This window comes from Notolepis coatsorum (assembly GCF_963971535.1).
Source record: "Notolepis coatsorum genome assembly, contig: SCAFFOLD_416, whole genome shotgun sequence".
Taxonomy (NCBI): domain Eukaryota; kingdom Metazoa; phylum Chordata; class Actinopteri; order Aulopiformes; family Paralepididae; genus Notolepis; species Notolepis coatsorum.
The window spans coordinates 130282-147110 of NW_028172352.1; the positions used below are offsets into that span (position 1 = coordinate 130282).

At 43.6% G+C, this 16829-nt stretch overlaps 1 protein-coding gene and 1 long non-coding RNA gene across 3 annotated transcripts in view; both read left to right on the plus strand.

Moving 5' to 3' along the window:
* The first annotated feature begins 757 nt into the window (after window positions 1-757).
* On the plus strand, window positions 758-5039 carry LOC311248072. 2 transcript variants are annotated; one of them, XR_014620907.1, is made up of 4 exons: window positions 758-888; window positions 1100-1299; window positions 2633-2817; window positions 4745-5039. It is a non-coding gene; the product is annotated as an uncharacterized lncRNA (long non-coding RNA). The 2 variants fall into 2 exon arrangements; XR_014620908.1 differs by lacking the exon at window positions 2633-2817.
* A 9125-nt stretch (window positions 5040-14164) lies between these two features.
* The window catches only part of LOC311248071 (exportin-5-like), a gene marked incomplete at both ends in the record, with an annotated part of 37897 nt that continues 35232 nt past the window's right edge, over window positions 14165-16829 (plus strand). Inside the window, one exon of the mRNA XM_084339028.1 lies at window positions 14165-14214. Within this exon, the coding sequence (XP_084195154.1) occupies window positions 14165-14214 (50 nt within the window). The remainder of the gene's footprint in view (window positions 14215-16829) is intronic.

The window sequence follows — 16829 nt, forward strand, 5'->3', positions numbered from 1 at the left end:
ATTGATTGATTGAAAACTTTATTAACAGATTGCAGAATGGGTACAATACAGTACAGCTCAATACACACAATTGTTAAGGGGATGCAGACCAGAGAAAGACTTTCGTCTTGTTTCCACCAGGGTCCCCCATTTTCAATTCATCAGGACATATATGACATACATGACATACAGATAGTCAGTACTGCTACATCTATACATTTATGACATACCAGATTTGCAAATACAGTACTGTTTGTGATACAGAAGGAGTCAAGAAAAGGGAGTATATACATTTGACGTAGAAACTGTACATTGGAGGAGGTTGGGTGGGGGGGGTTGGGTACACTGGGATATTGACAACCATACTGGGTAATTTACATTGGAGGTGGTTGGGGGGGGGGGGGGCACACTGTATAGACAAGCAAAACTGTACATTGAGGGGGGGGAGACTCTGTACAAACAAACAAAATTGTACATTGGACTATTGACAAAACCAAAACCGTAACAATCACTTCTGTTTTGTTATTGGTATATATTACACTAAATGTCGTGCTTGGAGGTGTAAGAAACCAAATAAATAATATAAATAATGGAACAATTAAGTTTAGTCTTTACTGTCTGCATCCTATATTATTTAAAACGACCCCAAAGACATTCTTAACTTTCTATGCTGACTTAAATTCCACCCCCTGGGAGGAAACCAGGAAGTAGCCTGGTATGTGCCAGTACTGTAATAGAAGAAGAAGAAACCAGGAAGTAGCCTGGTATGTGCGAGCATAGATATCTATGTGTGCGAGTACTGTAATAGGCAGGAAACAGTGGAGCATGTGTTGCTGGATTGTTATACTGTACCAACAGGAGAGACAGATCCTCAAAGACGGGTTGGAGAGAGACCACATCAAGCTGGAGGTGAGAGAATTGTTACGACTGAGCTCAGGGAATGTGGGGTACAGGGCCATTTACTTTTTCTAAATGAGACAGGTTTGTGTGGAAGGATATAGAGTAGTCACTAGTCTGTACTGTACCCATTCTGCAATCTGTTAATAAACTTTTCAATCAATCAATCAATCAGTCATAAGCATCATGTGCATAACTCATCTAGATCCACACTCCATTTCAGAAGGTGGCGGTAATGCACCAAAAAGTTTGTGCCAACAGCCAATAAAAGCCAGAAGAAGAAGGAGCAGCAGAAAGCAGGAAGTGCCGCCCCTTCTCTCCCTTTTCAGAGAAAACGAAACTGTTCAGTTGTTGTTGCCTCTTGTCTGAGTGCGACGTGTGGAACAGAGTGTCGGGTTCACTTCATTTCACCTGGAAGAGACGGTAAGAAGAGGGTTTTAGCCATCAGAGATGTATTACAGAGTGAATAAAACAATATTACAGAGAATACACACAGCTGTGGAGTGGACACGGTCACTACTTAGGGGGGGGGGGGGGGGGGGTTGGACATTTACACTCAGGGGCCAGTTTCGAATTGCAGTCTCCTGTAGGTGCTCTTTGAGAGTGGTTTTGAAGGTGGGTAGTGATTCACATTCCTTTACAGCTTTGGGTAGGGCGTTCCACATCGATGTGGCATAATTGCGAAACGTGTTTAGTCCCGTGTGATTTCCTGTTATGCAAAGAGAGTAATCTTCGGGTAAAAATGACTAGTGGGTATGAAAGGTGCTATACAAATAAAGTGCATTATTATTATTATTACTACTACTTATGGGGGGAGGGGGTTGGACATTACACTTTTCGAATGGCCAGTTTCGAATGGCAGCCTACCGTAGGTGTTCTTTGAGAGTGGTTTTGAAGGTGGGTAGTGATTCACATTCCTTTACAGCTGTGGGTAGGGCGTTCCACATTGATGTTACAATTTTGCTTGTTTGTACAGTGTCTCCTCCCCCCCCTCAATGTACAGTTTTGCTTGTTTATACAGTGTTTCCCCCCCCCCCCCCCCAACCACCTCCAATGTAAATTACCCAGTATGTTTGTCAATATCCCAATGTACCCAACCCCCCCCCCACACAACCCCACCCATTGGCAATGTACAGTTTCTACGTCAAATGTATATACTCTCTTTTCTTGACTCCTTCTGTATCACAAACAGTACTGTATTTGCAAATCTGGTATGTCATAGATGTATAGATGTAGCAGTACTGTCTATCTGTATGTCATGTATGTCATATATGTCCTGATTAATTGAAAATGGGGGACCCTGATGTAAACAAGACGAAAGTCTTTCTCTGGTCTGCATCCCCTTAACAATTGTGTGTATTGAGCTGTACTGTATTGTACCCATTCTGCTATCTGTTAATAAACTTTTCAATCAATCAATCTGGAGGTGAGAGAATTGTTACGACTGAGCTCAGGGAATGTGGGGTACAGGGCCATTAACTTTTTCTAAATGAGACAGGTTTGAGTGGAAGGATATCGAGTAGTCACTAGTCATTAGCATCATGTGCATAACTCATCTAGATCCATGTGTATGTCATAAATGTCTATATGAATTGAAAATGGGGGACCCTGATGGAAACAAGACAAACGTCTTTCTCAGGTCTGCATCCCCTTAACAATTGTGTGTATTGAGCCGTACTGTATTGTACCCATTCTGCAATCTGTTAAATAAAGTTTTCATTCATTCATTCATTCATTCATTCACACTCCATTTCAGAAGGTGGCGGTAATGCACCAAAAAGTTTGTGCCAACCGCTAATAAAAGCCAGAAGAAGCAGCAGCAGAAAACAGGAAGTCCCGCCCCTTCTCTCCCTCTTCAGAGAAAACCAAGCTGTTGTTGTTGCCTCTTGTCTGAGTGCGACGTGTGGAACAGTGTCGGGTTCACTTCACCTGGAAGAGACGGTAAGAAGAGGGTTTTAGCCATCAGAGATGTATTACAGAGTGAATAAAACAATATAGAGAATACACACAGCTGTGGAGTGGACACGGTCACTACTTGGGCGGGGGGGGGGGTTGGACATTTACACTTTCGAATTGCAGTCTCCCGTAGGTGTTCTTTGAGAGTGGTTTTGAAGGTGGGTAGTGATTCACATTCCTTTACAGCTGTGGGTAGGGCGTTCCACATTGAGGTGGCATAATTGCGAAACATGGAGTTAGTTATTTTGGGGAAGGAAGTTTAAATGTGAAGAGTTTATCGCCGGTCACTAGAGGGCAGCGTCTTACCAACCATGCTGAGCGGCCATCTTTGTTTTCACTCATTCACTATTACTGTATACATATTTTATATATTATATTATATGCATTATATAGATATATATATATATGTGTTACCATAGTGTTATTATGTATTTATGGTATATGTTGTCAGCCGAGTTTGCTATCTTGTTCTGTTTCAGGGTGTCTTCATCTTTGTCAAGTATTAAATACTATACTACTATTATTTTATGTTGTACAACATGCAGGTATGCAATATGTGCAGTGACCAGAAAACTACAGTTATTGTATTTGATGTCCTCTGTAGGTATGTGGCACCATACATAATGCAAACATGTTATTTTCATTCACTCATTCAAGGGTACTACGACTATGCTTGCACCTCATGGTACCAAAGCACCTCAAAGGCGTTAAAAACTAAATTACAAACATCACAAAACAAACTGGTCAGACTACTGCTTGACCTTACTCCTAGAACCCACCTCACCCCTGCCCACTTTGACAACCTAGGATGGCTTAGAGTAGACGACAGAGTACAGCAACTTGCAATGGGCCTGGTCTACACTACACGACTAAGGTACCCATGTACATGTCAAAATACTTCCCAAAGGTCAGTGAATACCACAACCACAACACCAGAGGGAGTTCCACAAATCATGTTAAACCCAGATTCGGCTCAAACAAGGGACTAAACACGTTTAGCAATTATGCCACATCAATGTGGAACGCCCTACCCAAAGCTGTAAAGGAATGTGAATCACTACCCACTTTCAAAACCACTCTCAAAGAACACCTACAGGAGACTGACTGCAATTCGAAACTGGCCCCTGTAAATGTCCTAACCCAACCCCCTCCAATGTACAGTAAATTACCTAACCCAGTAATACACGAGACCCTCTTCTTGGGACCAAGTAAGGTTTAGTCGATATTCCAATGTACAGTTTCCCCCACCCGCCCACCCAACCACCTCCAAATGTACAGTTTCTACGTCAAATGTATATACTCTCTTTTTTTAGACTATTTTTGTATCACAAACTGTACTGTATTTGTAAATCTGGTATGTCATAAATGTATAGATGTAGCAGTACTGTATCTGTGAATGAATGAATGAGAACTTTATTTAACATTGCAGAATGGGTACAATACAGTACGGCTCAATACACACTGTATGTCGTGTATGTCATATATGTTATGAATTGAAAATGGGGGACCCTGATGTAAACAAGATGAAAGTATTTCTCTGGTCTGCATCCCCTTAACAATTGTGTGTATTGAGCTGTACTGTACTGTATTGTACCCATTCTGCAATCTGTTATTAAAGTTTTCAATCAATTTTCAACGTTATATATTGTACCTGTTGCATTTCCTGCTATGTCCAGCAGGTTGTGCAAGTTTACCAATTTGGTTTATAGACCTACAAATGTATGTTATAGGCTACTGTGTTCTGGTACATTGTGTTGGCAAGTAGAGATTGTAAAATAGTACATGTATTTTTTATAAATACTGTGTCATTGAGACATTATAAAAAGAGCAGTCTTGTAGCTATCTGCTGAGGTATGCAAGATGTGCAGTGACCAGAAAACTACAGTTATTGTATTTGATGTGTCTTCTGTAGGAAGTAAATAGTCGACAGCAGTCTCTTCAATCTCTGACCAATTGAGAACCGTTACACGTGGGTAAAATGGCTGAACAGCAGGAGGGTGTTGTGTTGGACAAGGACCAGTTCTGCTGTTCTATCTGTCTGGACCTTCTGACGGAACCAGTCACGGTCCCCTGTGGACACAGTTACTGCAGCAGCTGTATTGGAGATAGCTGGGACCAGGATGAGAAGAAGGGAGTCTACAGCTGTCCCCAGTGCAGACAGCGCTTCAATCCAAGGCCCGCACTGAAGAAAAACACCATGCTGGCGGAGGTGGGTGGCTTGATGAGCAGGTTGGCACCTTGCATGGCTCTGCCGTCGGTGTGTGAATGTGTGAGTGAATGGTAAAATGTGAGGAACAAATTGTAAAGCGCTTTGGATAAAAGCACTATATAAATGCACCATTTACCAGTTTAAGAGCGGAACAGATGACCTATGGCCCAAAACTGGGGGAGGGGTCTCAGTGTCTTTACTAAAAGGTTTGTTTTAAAATGGTTTTTTAAAAGTTCAAAAAAGGTGTTTTCTTCCTGTGCAGGATATTGAGCTTTTTGTTCTATGAACATTTTTTTTTTTTTTTTTTATTGATCTTTTTCCCCCTCCATTTTCCTCCGATTTTCTCCCATCCCAATGTTAGTCGTATGCCAATTCCCAGTCCCTTCCTGGTCGCTGCGCACTTACCCCCCACAGTCAGATCATCTGGGAGAGTGGAGGCTACCACGTGCTTCCTCCGACACACGTCCAGCCAATCACCGCTTCTTTTCACCTGGCAGCGCGGATTCTCATTGAGAGGGCGTAGCGTGTGGGAGGACCACACTATCCCCCTCACGTCCAATCCGCGCTTAGCAGGCGCCCCGACCGAACTGTAGGAGTCGCTGTTTACAACGACCCGGACCCACCCCGCCAGCTTCTCCCACCCTCTGATACAGCCAATTGTATCAGTGCAGACGGCCAGCCAAGCTGGTGACAACCCCGGAGCTGTGAGCTGGATTCGAACAGGCAAATCCAGCTCAGCTCCGGGGCTGGTGACGAACGCAATCTCCGCTCGGCCACCTAACCGCCTGTATAATGATGTGTTTTCTATATTATATCCACAATCATTCATCTAAAAAAATGTATGGGCGTAAATACATGTTAAGATATTCAAAATCGTCACAGCTGTATAGTTTGTTTATACTTCAGAAGTGATGTACAGTGACGAGTGAATCTGGTAGTTGGTTGTTAAAAACGCGAAATAACATAATAACGTTACAGCGTACAGTTTCTAGTTCAGTCAGCAGCCTCCACTGATGTTATGACGTTACGAAATAACATTATACATTATGCTCCGCGGCGCGCTTCAATTATACATTATGCTCCGCGCTTCATTCATTCATTTCATAATCAGTCAGCAGCCTGCGTCCTCCACTGATGTTATGACGTTACAAACGCAGCGAAATAACATTATACATTATGCTCCGTGCTTCATTCATTCATTTCATAATCAGTCAGCAGCCTGCGTCCTCCACTGATGCAGCCTCCACTGATGGATTTCATTTTGCCGCTTCCTCCACTGATGGATTTCATTTGGGACCGCTGCCGTTTGCCTGCCGCGTTCGCGGCAAAAGGGGGCGGGGGGTCGTGGCCAATCAGAGAAAAGCTGAACACAAGTTGGTTGCCTTTAATATTCACGCGTCCCCGACTAAGGAATTGGATAGTCGACTTTTATCGGCCGAAATTAGTCGACAATGAAAATATTTTTTTTGGGAAATTAATCGATATCGTATCGTATCGTGATGAAACTGATGATTCCCACCCCTAGTGCTAGGGCGGTCACGTGGCCGTGTGGCCAATCAGAGATTGCGTTCGTCACCAGCCCCGGAGCTGAGCTGGATTTGCCTGTTCGAATCCAGCTCACAGCTCCGGGGTTGTCACCAGCTTGGCTGGCCGTCTGCACTGATACAATTGGCTGTATCAGAGGGTGGGAGAAGCTGGCGGGGTGGGTCCGGGTCGTTGTAAACAGCGACTCCTACAGTTTGGTCGGGGCGCCTGCTAAGCGCGGATAGGACCTGAGTGGGATAGTGTGATCCTTCCACACGCTACGCCCTCTCAATGAGAATCCGCGCTGCCAGGTGAAAAGAAGCGGTTGATTGGCTGGACGTGTGTCGGAGGAAGCACGTGGTAGCCTCCACTCTCCCAGACCGACTGTGGGGGGTAAGTGCGCAGCGACCAGGAAGGGGATTGGGAATTGGCATAACGACTAACATTGGGATGGGAGAAAATCGGAGGAAAATGGAGGGGGAAAAAGATCAATAAAAAAAAATTAAAAAAATTTGAGTATTGGTGAATGAGGCCCAATGTGCCCAGAGATGGTGTAGTGGTTAGGACCCTGCCTCTGGAACCACATGTACCCCTGTTAGCCTGCGATCCAATCCTGCCAGAGCCTTCTTTCCTGTATCTGCCCTATTCTGCATCCCTCTCCACCATCTTACTGTCTACATAAAGAAAACATACTCTAAATAATAATAAATAATGGTTTTAATTAGTGATGCACGATATATCGGCCGCCGATATAATAGTTTTTTTGCACATCGGTATCGGTCTGATATCAAGATAGGGCCGATAAAATAAAAAAAATAATAATAATAATTTTTTTTTCTTTTTACATGTTTTGGCCTTAAATAGTTAAAAAATATCAGTCATTTCTGAAAATAAGTTACAAAAGTAAAAAGATTATGCGTTTTGGAAAATAGCTCTTTATTTGATTATCATAAAAAAGTTTTTTCTATACAGAGATATCGACATCGGTAAATATCGGTATCGGCCAGAACAGCAATATTAATATCGGTTATCGGTATCGGCCACAATTTTCACATCGGTGCATCACTAGTTTTAATAAAGAAAAAGACAGACGGAACCAACAAGCAGGTTAGCGCCTTCGGTGTGTGTAGGTGTGTAGGTGTGTGTGTGTGTAGGTGTGTGTGTTTGATTGAATACTTTATTGACAAGTTCAAGTTTCAAGTTTCTTTATTAGTTGTCATACAGAAGTACAGAATACTTTTATACAAAATGCTTCTTTCTGTTTGGCTCCAGACTGTGCTAGGCAAAAATGGATAATAAAATAAGTATAGCAAGTATAAAATAGAAGTCAAGTACGTAGACAAATGTTCAGTATATACATATATACAATGCTCTATGTAGAGTAGAAGTAACTGAGTTACCATACAATATACTATACAGTGCAAAGCAGAAGTGGGATGAGGTACAATTTAGGTACAATATAATTTACAGTAAGGTGTAATGAGGTATGGGTTGTAGTGCAAATTCTTTACCGATAAATATAAAGTATGCTTAGGCAGGGCTGTACAGTGCGACGAGCTCGTCGCAAATTGCCCCTTTAATTGGCCGTTGCGATTGGTACATAATATTTGGGGGCGGGCTTGCGAGTAGGGATTTCAAGCCTTGCATTCGCATTTCACTCCTAAATTATCCAAGCCGTGTGATGACGCCACTCACGCGAGCTGAGCACTCAGGTATGAGAGTGGGGAAAATCGATTGAGCACTCTGATAGACTGGCTGACTGTCTGATTTAGCTATGCCTATGAAGAAAAGTAAAGTTAGTATTGCTTCATATTTTCGACGCGTTCCACCTCCTAGTGAGCCGTCGAATGAAAATGTGACCGTCGAGAACATTGAGCCAGCAGTAGCCACCACCGCAGACCTGCCTTTGTACTAGGGTTGGATGCAGTTCCCTGTTGGTCAGTCTGTGTCTGTTATTCCATCTTCTTCTGCTCTGTTTAACGTTATACACTTCAAATAGTGCAGCATGTTTGAGAGTGCTCCCTTGACTGAGAGGATGGCTAGAGGATGGCCGGAACCACGAGAACTTTCATTAAACATTCTATTAAACATTCTGATATTTCCGCGGGTCTCGTGCCACTGTCAACTAAAGAGAGCACTCGGAAGACACGCACGTTTGACAGTGATATGCGCACCGACAGTCGGCGCAGTTGACATTTTCCAAGTGGGGGAAAATAAATCCTCTTCGTCCCGACTGTGTCCCGGCCCCGTGGAGGATTTTTCTTCATCCTAAATACATATTTTATTTCCCCCGGGACGACGGGACGGTGTTAGTCTCGAGCCCTGTCGTCGTATACCATTATCGATCCCCAGGTACTGGTTCAAATGTGAACGGTGCCCAACCCTAACTGTTCAAAACGAAACGTCCCATTAAACTAAATAGTTCAGATAGCTCCTGATATCAATGTCTTATAACACTGAGTCGATGCGTATTCGAGCTGAGGGCACGCTGAATATAGTCAATAGGGTCCAGCTGCAGCGCCGGGGAATCCTGGCCGTAGCTGGAGGCTACAGTATAGGGTCCAGCTGCAGCTCCGGAGAATCCTGGCCGTAGCTGGAGGCTACTCGAGTACACACAGACAGTGGAGCTGGTTGCATATAGCGAGCATTTTGACTTGTTGCGTGGTGGCGATGTCTCGCAGATAATACAACTACAAGTATGATTATATAATATATATATTTTATTAAAAAAAAATTATATAAAATAATTTTAATTTTTTTTTAAATCAAAAACAATCGATATAAATAATGGTAAAATTGTTATTAAAAAATTTGCCCCTAAAAAATATTTTTTGCCCCTAAATTTAGGTTGGGTGTACTAAAGTGCTTAAAGTGGGTGCTGCAGTGAGTTGTATGTTTAAAGTGAGTGTGTGCGTGTGGATGTGTGTGCTGTGAGTGCATTTGATGGTTGTTACATAGTGTTTATTGTTCGTTGAGCATCCTGATGGCCTGGGGATAGAAGCTTCTTCTGAGTCTTTCTGTGCTTGCCATGAGACTCCTGTATCGCTTGCCTGACCACAGCAGTTCAAAGAGGCAGTTGTTTGGGTGGCTCGAGTCTTTGATCATTCTCTTAGCCTTGCCCATGCACCGCTTGTTGTAAATGCCCTGGAGAGTGGGAAGCCCCCCTCCAATTGTGCGTTCGGCTGAGCGGGCCACTCTCTGTAGTCTGCTTCGGTCTTGTGCAGTGCTATTCCCAAACCTGGAGGTGATGTTGCCAGTCAGTATGCTCTCTATTGTGCATGAGTAGAAGTTCTTAAGGATCTTCTGACTGACTTGGAACTTCCTTAGGCGCCTGAGGAAGTAGAGGCATTGCCGTGCCTTCTTCACAACACTGTCAATGTGTGTGGTCCATGTCAAGTCCTCGGATATGTGGACTCCGAGGTACTTAAAACTGTTCACTCTCTCAACCGGTGCCCCGTCGATGCTGAGGGGGCTATATTCCCTGACCCCGACCTCCTAAAGTCCACAATCATCTCCTTTGTTTTGCTGACTTTCAGGGAGAGGCTGTTCTCTTGACACCATCCCGCTAGAACCTTGACCTCCTCCAGGTAGGCCCTCTCGTCGTTTGCAGAGATCAGGCCCACCACTACTGTGTCGTCAGCAAATTTGATGATTGTGTTGTTGTTCCGCTGTGCCACACAGTCATGTGTGTACAGGGAGTAGAGGAGGGGACTCGGAACACAGCCCTGGGGGGCCCCTATGTTTAGAGTGATGGATGAGGAGGTGCAGTTGCCTGCTCTCACCACCTGGGGTCTGCCCGTCAGGAAGTCCAAGACTCACTGGCAGAGGTCATAGTTCAAGCCCAGGTCCCTGAGCTTGGCTATGAATTCGGAGGGGACTATGGTATTGAATGCTGAGCTGTAGTCGATGAACAGCATTCTCGCATAGTTCCCCTGCCTCTTGTCCGGGTGTGATGCTGCTGTGTGCAGCACATTGGCTATGGCGTCCTCCGTGGACCTGTTGGGGCGGTATGCAAATTGCAGGTGGTCCAGGTTGATGGGGAGGGAGGAGCAGATGTAGCCTAGCTTCTCAAAGCACTTCATGGCTATGGAGGTGAGAGCTACAGGGTGGTAGGCGTTGAGGCAAGCAGGCTTGGATTTTTTCGGTATAGGGATAATAGTGGACTTCTTCAGACAGGTGGGGATGACAGCCTGTTCCAAGGACAGGTTAAATATGTCAGTGAATACCGGGGCCAGTTGGTCGGCACAGACTTTTAGGACGCGGCCGGGGATACCGTCCGGTCCTGCTGCCTTCCTGATATTCACTTTCTTGAAGGTCCTCCTCACCTCATGCTCTGTTAACCTGAACACTGAGTCTCCATCAGCAGTGTCCCCCCCCTCCATTGCAGTGGATTGTAGGCTGGTGCTGTTATTCCCAGCCTCAAACCTCGCATCGAAGGTATTGAGATTATTTGCTAGGGAGATGTCACTGTTCAGCTTGAGGGAGGTGCCTTTGTAATCTGTTATCGTTCTGAGGCCCGGCCGCCTGTTCCTTAATGATAAGCAAGCAGTGCAAGAATGCGGAAGCATTCTACCGTAGTGGCGTGCGGTAATGCGCCTTTCATTTTCCGCCGCCCAGCGCCCAGGTGCGTGCACCGGCGGCGGCGTGCTCGCTCAGGTGCGTGCGTGCGCCGGCGTGCTCGCGCGAGGTGCCCGCGCATGCGCATGAGATCCCGCCTTGGTTCGACACGAGCAGAGCTCAATATATATAAGTCACCGCCCCTTATTCAGTATCGAGAAATAGCTCAATTGGCAACACTGCATGGCTGTGGATCCTACAGCTCGTTTGCTGGCGAGTTCGAATCCCATAAAATATATTTTTTTTAACGTGATTTTTTTTTAACGTGTATTCTTTCGCCGGTTAAGGTTAGGCATGGTTAAGGTTAAGGTTAGGCATTGTTTCGGAGTTGGTTAAGGTTAGAACGGTTAAGTTTAGGCGCTGTTAAGGAGCTGGTTAAGGTTAGAGTTTGTCAAAGAGAATGGCAATATTCTTTCTATGGTTAAGGTTAGGCATGGTTAAGGTTAAGGTTAGGCATTGTTTCGGAGTTGGTTAAGGTTAGAACGGTTAAGTTTAGGCGCTGTTAAGGAGCTGGTTAAGGTTAGAGTTTGTCAAAGAGAATGGCAATAGACAGCCTATTTCCGCGCGACAGCTCCCAAAGCGGGCCTGAAAAGAAAGGCGCTTTACCGTAGTGGCGTGCGGTGACGAATGCTTCCGCATTTTTGCACTGCTTGCTTATCATTAAGGTAGACGCTGCCCAACCTGCTCTCTCTCATCAGGCGAGTGACGCGTGCGGAACAGACCGCGGTCCTCGCGCGCTCGCGCTGTTGCATTTAATCACCCGTCACTGCCACGCTACAGAAGGTTAACCCTTTACTATGAATGAATGAATGAAAACTTTATTTAACAGGTTGCAGAATGGGTACAATACAGTACGGCTCAATACACACACTTGTTAAGGGGATGCAGACCAGAGAAAGACTTTCGTCTTGTTTACATCAGGGTCCCCCCATTTTCAATTATTCATAGTGACATTTATGACATACACAACATACATGACATCATGACATTTATGACATAGGGACATACATGACATACAGGTATATAGTACTGTTACCTTTGTGACATATATGATATGCAAATATACAGTACTGTTACCCAGAGATCCTAACAGGGATTATATACATATGATGGGGAGGGGGACTGTACATTAGGAGGGGGTGGGTGGGAGAAAATATATACATACGGTGGGGAGAAGACCGTCTATGAAAGGGTTAACCGTTTGGTAGTGCGGCAGTGGAAGGGTTAATCACCTCGCATCCCAAAGGTCTTTATTGCCAAGTATTCATCACATACAAGGAAATTCGATTTTTGGTCGCATTGGTGCGACATTAACACATTGAGTGCCAACGACGAGATTAGTCGCCATGCGTTGAGTGCCAATGACGAGTTTTCTCATTATTTTCTCGTTATTTCTTTTATTAGCAATATCCATAAATTTTTCATCCATCCAGCCTGACGTTATCATTGGGAATGGCTCTGAGCTCGAAAAGGGCAAATACCGCCCCCTATAGTCTCCCGGATGGTATTGCACATCATTGGATTGGATTGGCTGAAAAAGTGCATCGAAAAAATAACTCCGGTCCACGTTTTACTTCTGGGGCATGCATCTGGATGCTATTGCATTGACTGAGGGGACTGGAAGAAGCGTTGATTATCTGTTTCGGGAGTATAAAGTTGGATCAATAAACGTGATCGATATTTGGAATGGCGATCAGGAATTGGATTAATCTTTTTGCAGAACATCTGACGTGAGGTAAGGACTCTGTTACCAGTTTTGGGTTAATCAGATGTTTTTAACGCTAAGCACGGCATGGATACTCGATTTTTCAGCCCGCTTCTCTAGCGTGCATAAGTACACATATACTATCGATAATCTAGCGTTTATTTGAAAACGATTCATAAATCAGCCAAAAAATTACAAGGTGTTTTGTGTATTCCACTAAAGGGCTATTATCGCGGAATTTCTCTGAAATTACTAGAACTCTCCGAAACTATACTCGTATTCAAAATGGTATAAAACGGAAATGTACCAATGAAAAAACAATCCGTTGATTGACAATTGTTGACTGCAAGCAAGTCATTGATAAGCAAGGGGTGTTTTAGACCCATAGCCATAATTTAAGATATAGTTTAAGCGTTCGCAAATATCCCCGACCTCCCATTGACTAAAGCGCTGGCACGGAAGGGGTTATCTGGGCATAGGGGCGTGGCTCTCAATGTGTTAAAGGGGAACTCCACTTTTTTTGGAAATTAGCTTATTTAACATCTTCCCTGGAGTTAGACAAGAAGATGCATACCTTTTTTGTCTCTGTGCGTGCATTTTAGCTTTGGGAATAGACGCTCCGTTAGCATAGCTTAGCTTCATCACTGGAAGTGAGGCAGGACAGTAGCCTTACAGTGCCTTACAGTGTATTGCAAGGTCTGACATTGACCAAACTTGATATGCATGACCTTGGTGGGCTCTAGGTCAACTCCTGAAAAGGGGGTCAATGTCAGACCTTGCAATCAAAAGTTAGGGGGCGCACTGAAATTATGGCAAGGGTTATTAGCCCCCTAACTTTTGATTGCAAAGTCTGACATTGACCCCCTTTTCAGGAGTTGACCTAGAGCCCACCAAGGTCATGCATATCAAGTTTGGTCAATGTCAGACCTTGCAATACACTGTAAGGCTACTGTCCTGCCTCACTTCCAGTGATGAAGCTAAGCTATGCTAACGGAGCGTCTATTCCCAAAGCTAAAATGCACGCACAGAGACAAAAAAGGTATGCATCTTCTTGTCTAACTCCAGGGAAGATGTTAAATAAGCTAATTTCCAAAAAAAGTGGAGTTCCCCTTTAACGCAGAGAAAATTACGGTGGAATAAAATAAAATGGAATATAAATTTGAAAATAGAAGTACAAAAGAATATAATATAATTATAAATAATGCTATGACGTTATGACATAAGTAGTGGTACATATGATGACGACGAGAGAATTATTGTATTGGAGAGACTAAGTGATGTCCAACTCGGGCTACATGAGAAACACGGAACAGGAAATACAAGAGAGGTTAGTTAAAGTTTAGTTTTATTTGTCGTATACGGTACATTACAAGAGAGGTTAGTTAAAGTTTAGTTTTATTTGTCGTATACGGTACATTACAAGAGAGGTTAGTTAAAGTTTAGTTTTATTTGTCGTATACAGTACATTACAAGAGAGGTTAGTTAAAGTTTAGTTTTATTTGTCGTATACGGTACATTACAAGAGAGGTTAGTTAAAGTTTAGTTTTATTTGTCGTATACGGTACATTACAAGAGAGGTTAGTTAAAGTTTAGTTTTATTTGTCGTATACGGTACATTACAAGAGAGGTTAGTTAAAGTTTAGTTTTATTTGTCGTATAAGGTACATTACAAGAGAGGTTAGTTAAAGTTTAGTTTTATTTGTTGTATAAGGTACATTACAAGAGAGGTTAGTTAAAGTTTAGTTTTATTTGTCGTATACGGTACATTACAAGAGAGGTTAGTTAAAGTTTAGTTTTATTTGTTGTATAAGGTACATTACAAGAGAGGTTAGTTAAAGTTTAGTTTTATTTGTCGTATACGGTACATTACAAGAGAGGTTAGTTAAAGTTTAGTTTTATTTGTCGTATAAGGTACATTACAAGAGAGGTTAGTTAAAGTTTAGTTTTATTTGTCGTATAAGGTACATTACAAGAGAGGTTAGTTAAAGTTTAGTTTTATTTGTTGTATAAGGTACATTACAAGAGAGGTTAGTTAAAGTTTAGTTTTATTTGTCGTATACAGTACATTACAAGAGAGGTTAGTTAAAGTTTAGTTTTATTTGTCGTATACGGTACATTACAAGAGAGGTTAGTTAAAGTTTAGTTTTATTTGTCGTATACGGTACATTACAAGAGAGGTTAGTTAAAGTTTAGTTTTATTTGTCGTATACGGTACATTACAAGAGAGGTTAGTTAAAGTTTAGTTTTATTTGTTGTATAAGGTACATTACAAGAGAGGTTAGTTAAAGTTTAGTTCTGTATCGTTAGTGGCTTAGCTTGGCATCACTACTGCACTATCTCGCGTACGTGCACGCGTACTGAATAAACCACAAATGTACCTCTAATACCAGTATTAGTCTGACCACACCCCTCATCAGCTTACCTTCATAAGCAGGTGTGTGGTCACCTGCTCTCCTCCTTCTCGCTTTCACCACAAGGAAGAGTTGCCTCGGTAGATCCCCACACTTGACACCATGATGGAGGAAATTGGATTAGGAACAGCTTGGGAAACAAGGATACGTTGACATCATATCTTTATTTTCTCTCTCACTATTTTTCGAGAAAATACGGCGATATTGTCTTCGTACTGGAGTGTCTAGAAGATGATGATCATTCTAAAAACCCTCCACCGGTTTTCGTATTGGGAGCACGCCGCTGCATGCTTCTCAACTGCAGTTCCTTGCTGTGTTTGTTGGGGTGAAACCTGTCAGGCCACAGCTGAACTGTCGGACATGCCGCTGTTGTGAGAAGCGGTGCGTTCCAGGTTGGGTGAGTAGTGTTTGCTGGCGGGCTCCACTTGTCTGTTAGTGCTATGGGGGCTACTTGACAAAGTTTATGGAAACCGGCCCCAGGCTAGGGTCCTTTGTTTAGCCACCTAGGCGACAGAGGACCTTGGTCTGAAGACCATTATAGTTTTAACTATAGTGGGCCGCGACCATTGACACTGGTGATCCCTGTGTGTTCTGGACGAGTGGATTCTCTCTGTCACCGTGTTAAGGCCCCATCTTTCATATCCAAATGAGAGTATTCCTTCACGAGGGGATATGTGCATGTAATGTGCGATAGCGGCAGATTCATGTTTAAAGTCGGCTACACAGGCCAGTTGGTACTGTGCTGATTTCCGTCGGACGTGGTAATGTCACCGTTGTGAAGCGGTGTTGACGTCTTGTTTTCTCTTTTCTCTTAAAAAGTGAGGGGGGTTCAGAACGGCGGCCTGTCTGGGTGAGTGTTATGTCATTGTTTACACGTCTGTTGAACGTGCTTTGATTTTAACATGTTTTACACTCTTGACCGCGACGTCATCCTTGACAGGGGATGTTTCGTCGACCCTGCCCTGGGCCTGGACGGGGATTGCGTCAACAAAAAGGACTGTAGCGACTGGTTGGAGCGGCGACGCTGCCCGGATCGAACAACACAGGACGGCTGTGTTCTACGGTGTCTTGTGACTGCACTTCGCTGATCTGCGTTCCGGGTAGGTACGGGGTTGACCAGACCTCATAACACGTCTTCTGGTTTTACTTTGCTAGATGTATTGTGAATAACGGTGTTTTTTTCCCAAAACGTGTGTTGTTGCAAATACATTTAGGATACGTTGCGGGTTATGTGTGGGCTGTTTTTGTCACTGGCAGTTAGCTTCTCCGTGCAGATCGTGATGTATTGATCTGGTTGTTGTGTGAGAAACATCATGGTGTTTATGTGTACCGTGTACTCACTACTAAGGCAACTAACCTATGAAGCTATGCTTGGTGACAAGTGAGTAAAAGAATGTTCTTTCTCAGACTGTAATGACAATGAACAGTGTGTTCACACATTAACAGGTTTTCCTGTTTTAACTGGCCGTATTGAGGGTAAAATAGGAGGATTGTGTTTTTCCCCCCCGGTTCCCTGGGGACTTTATCGCCT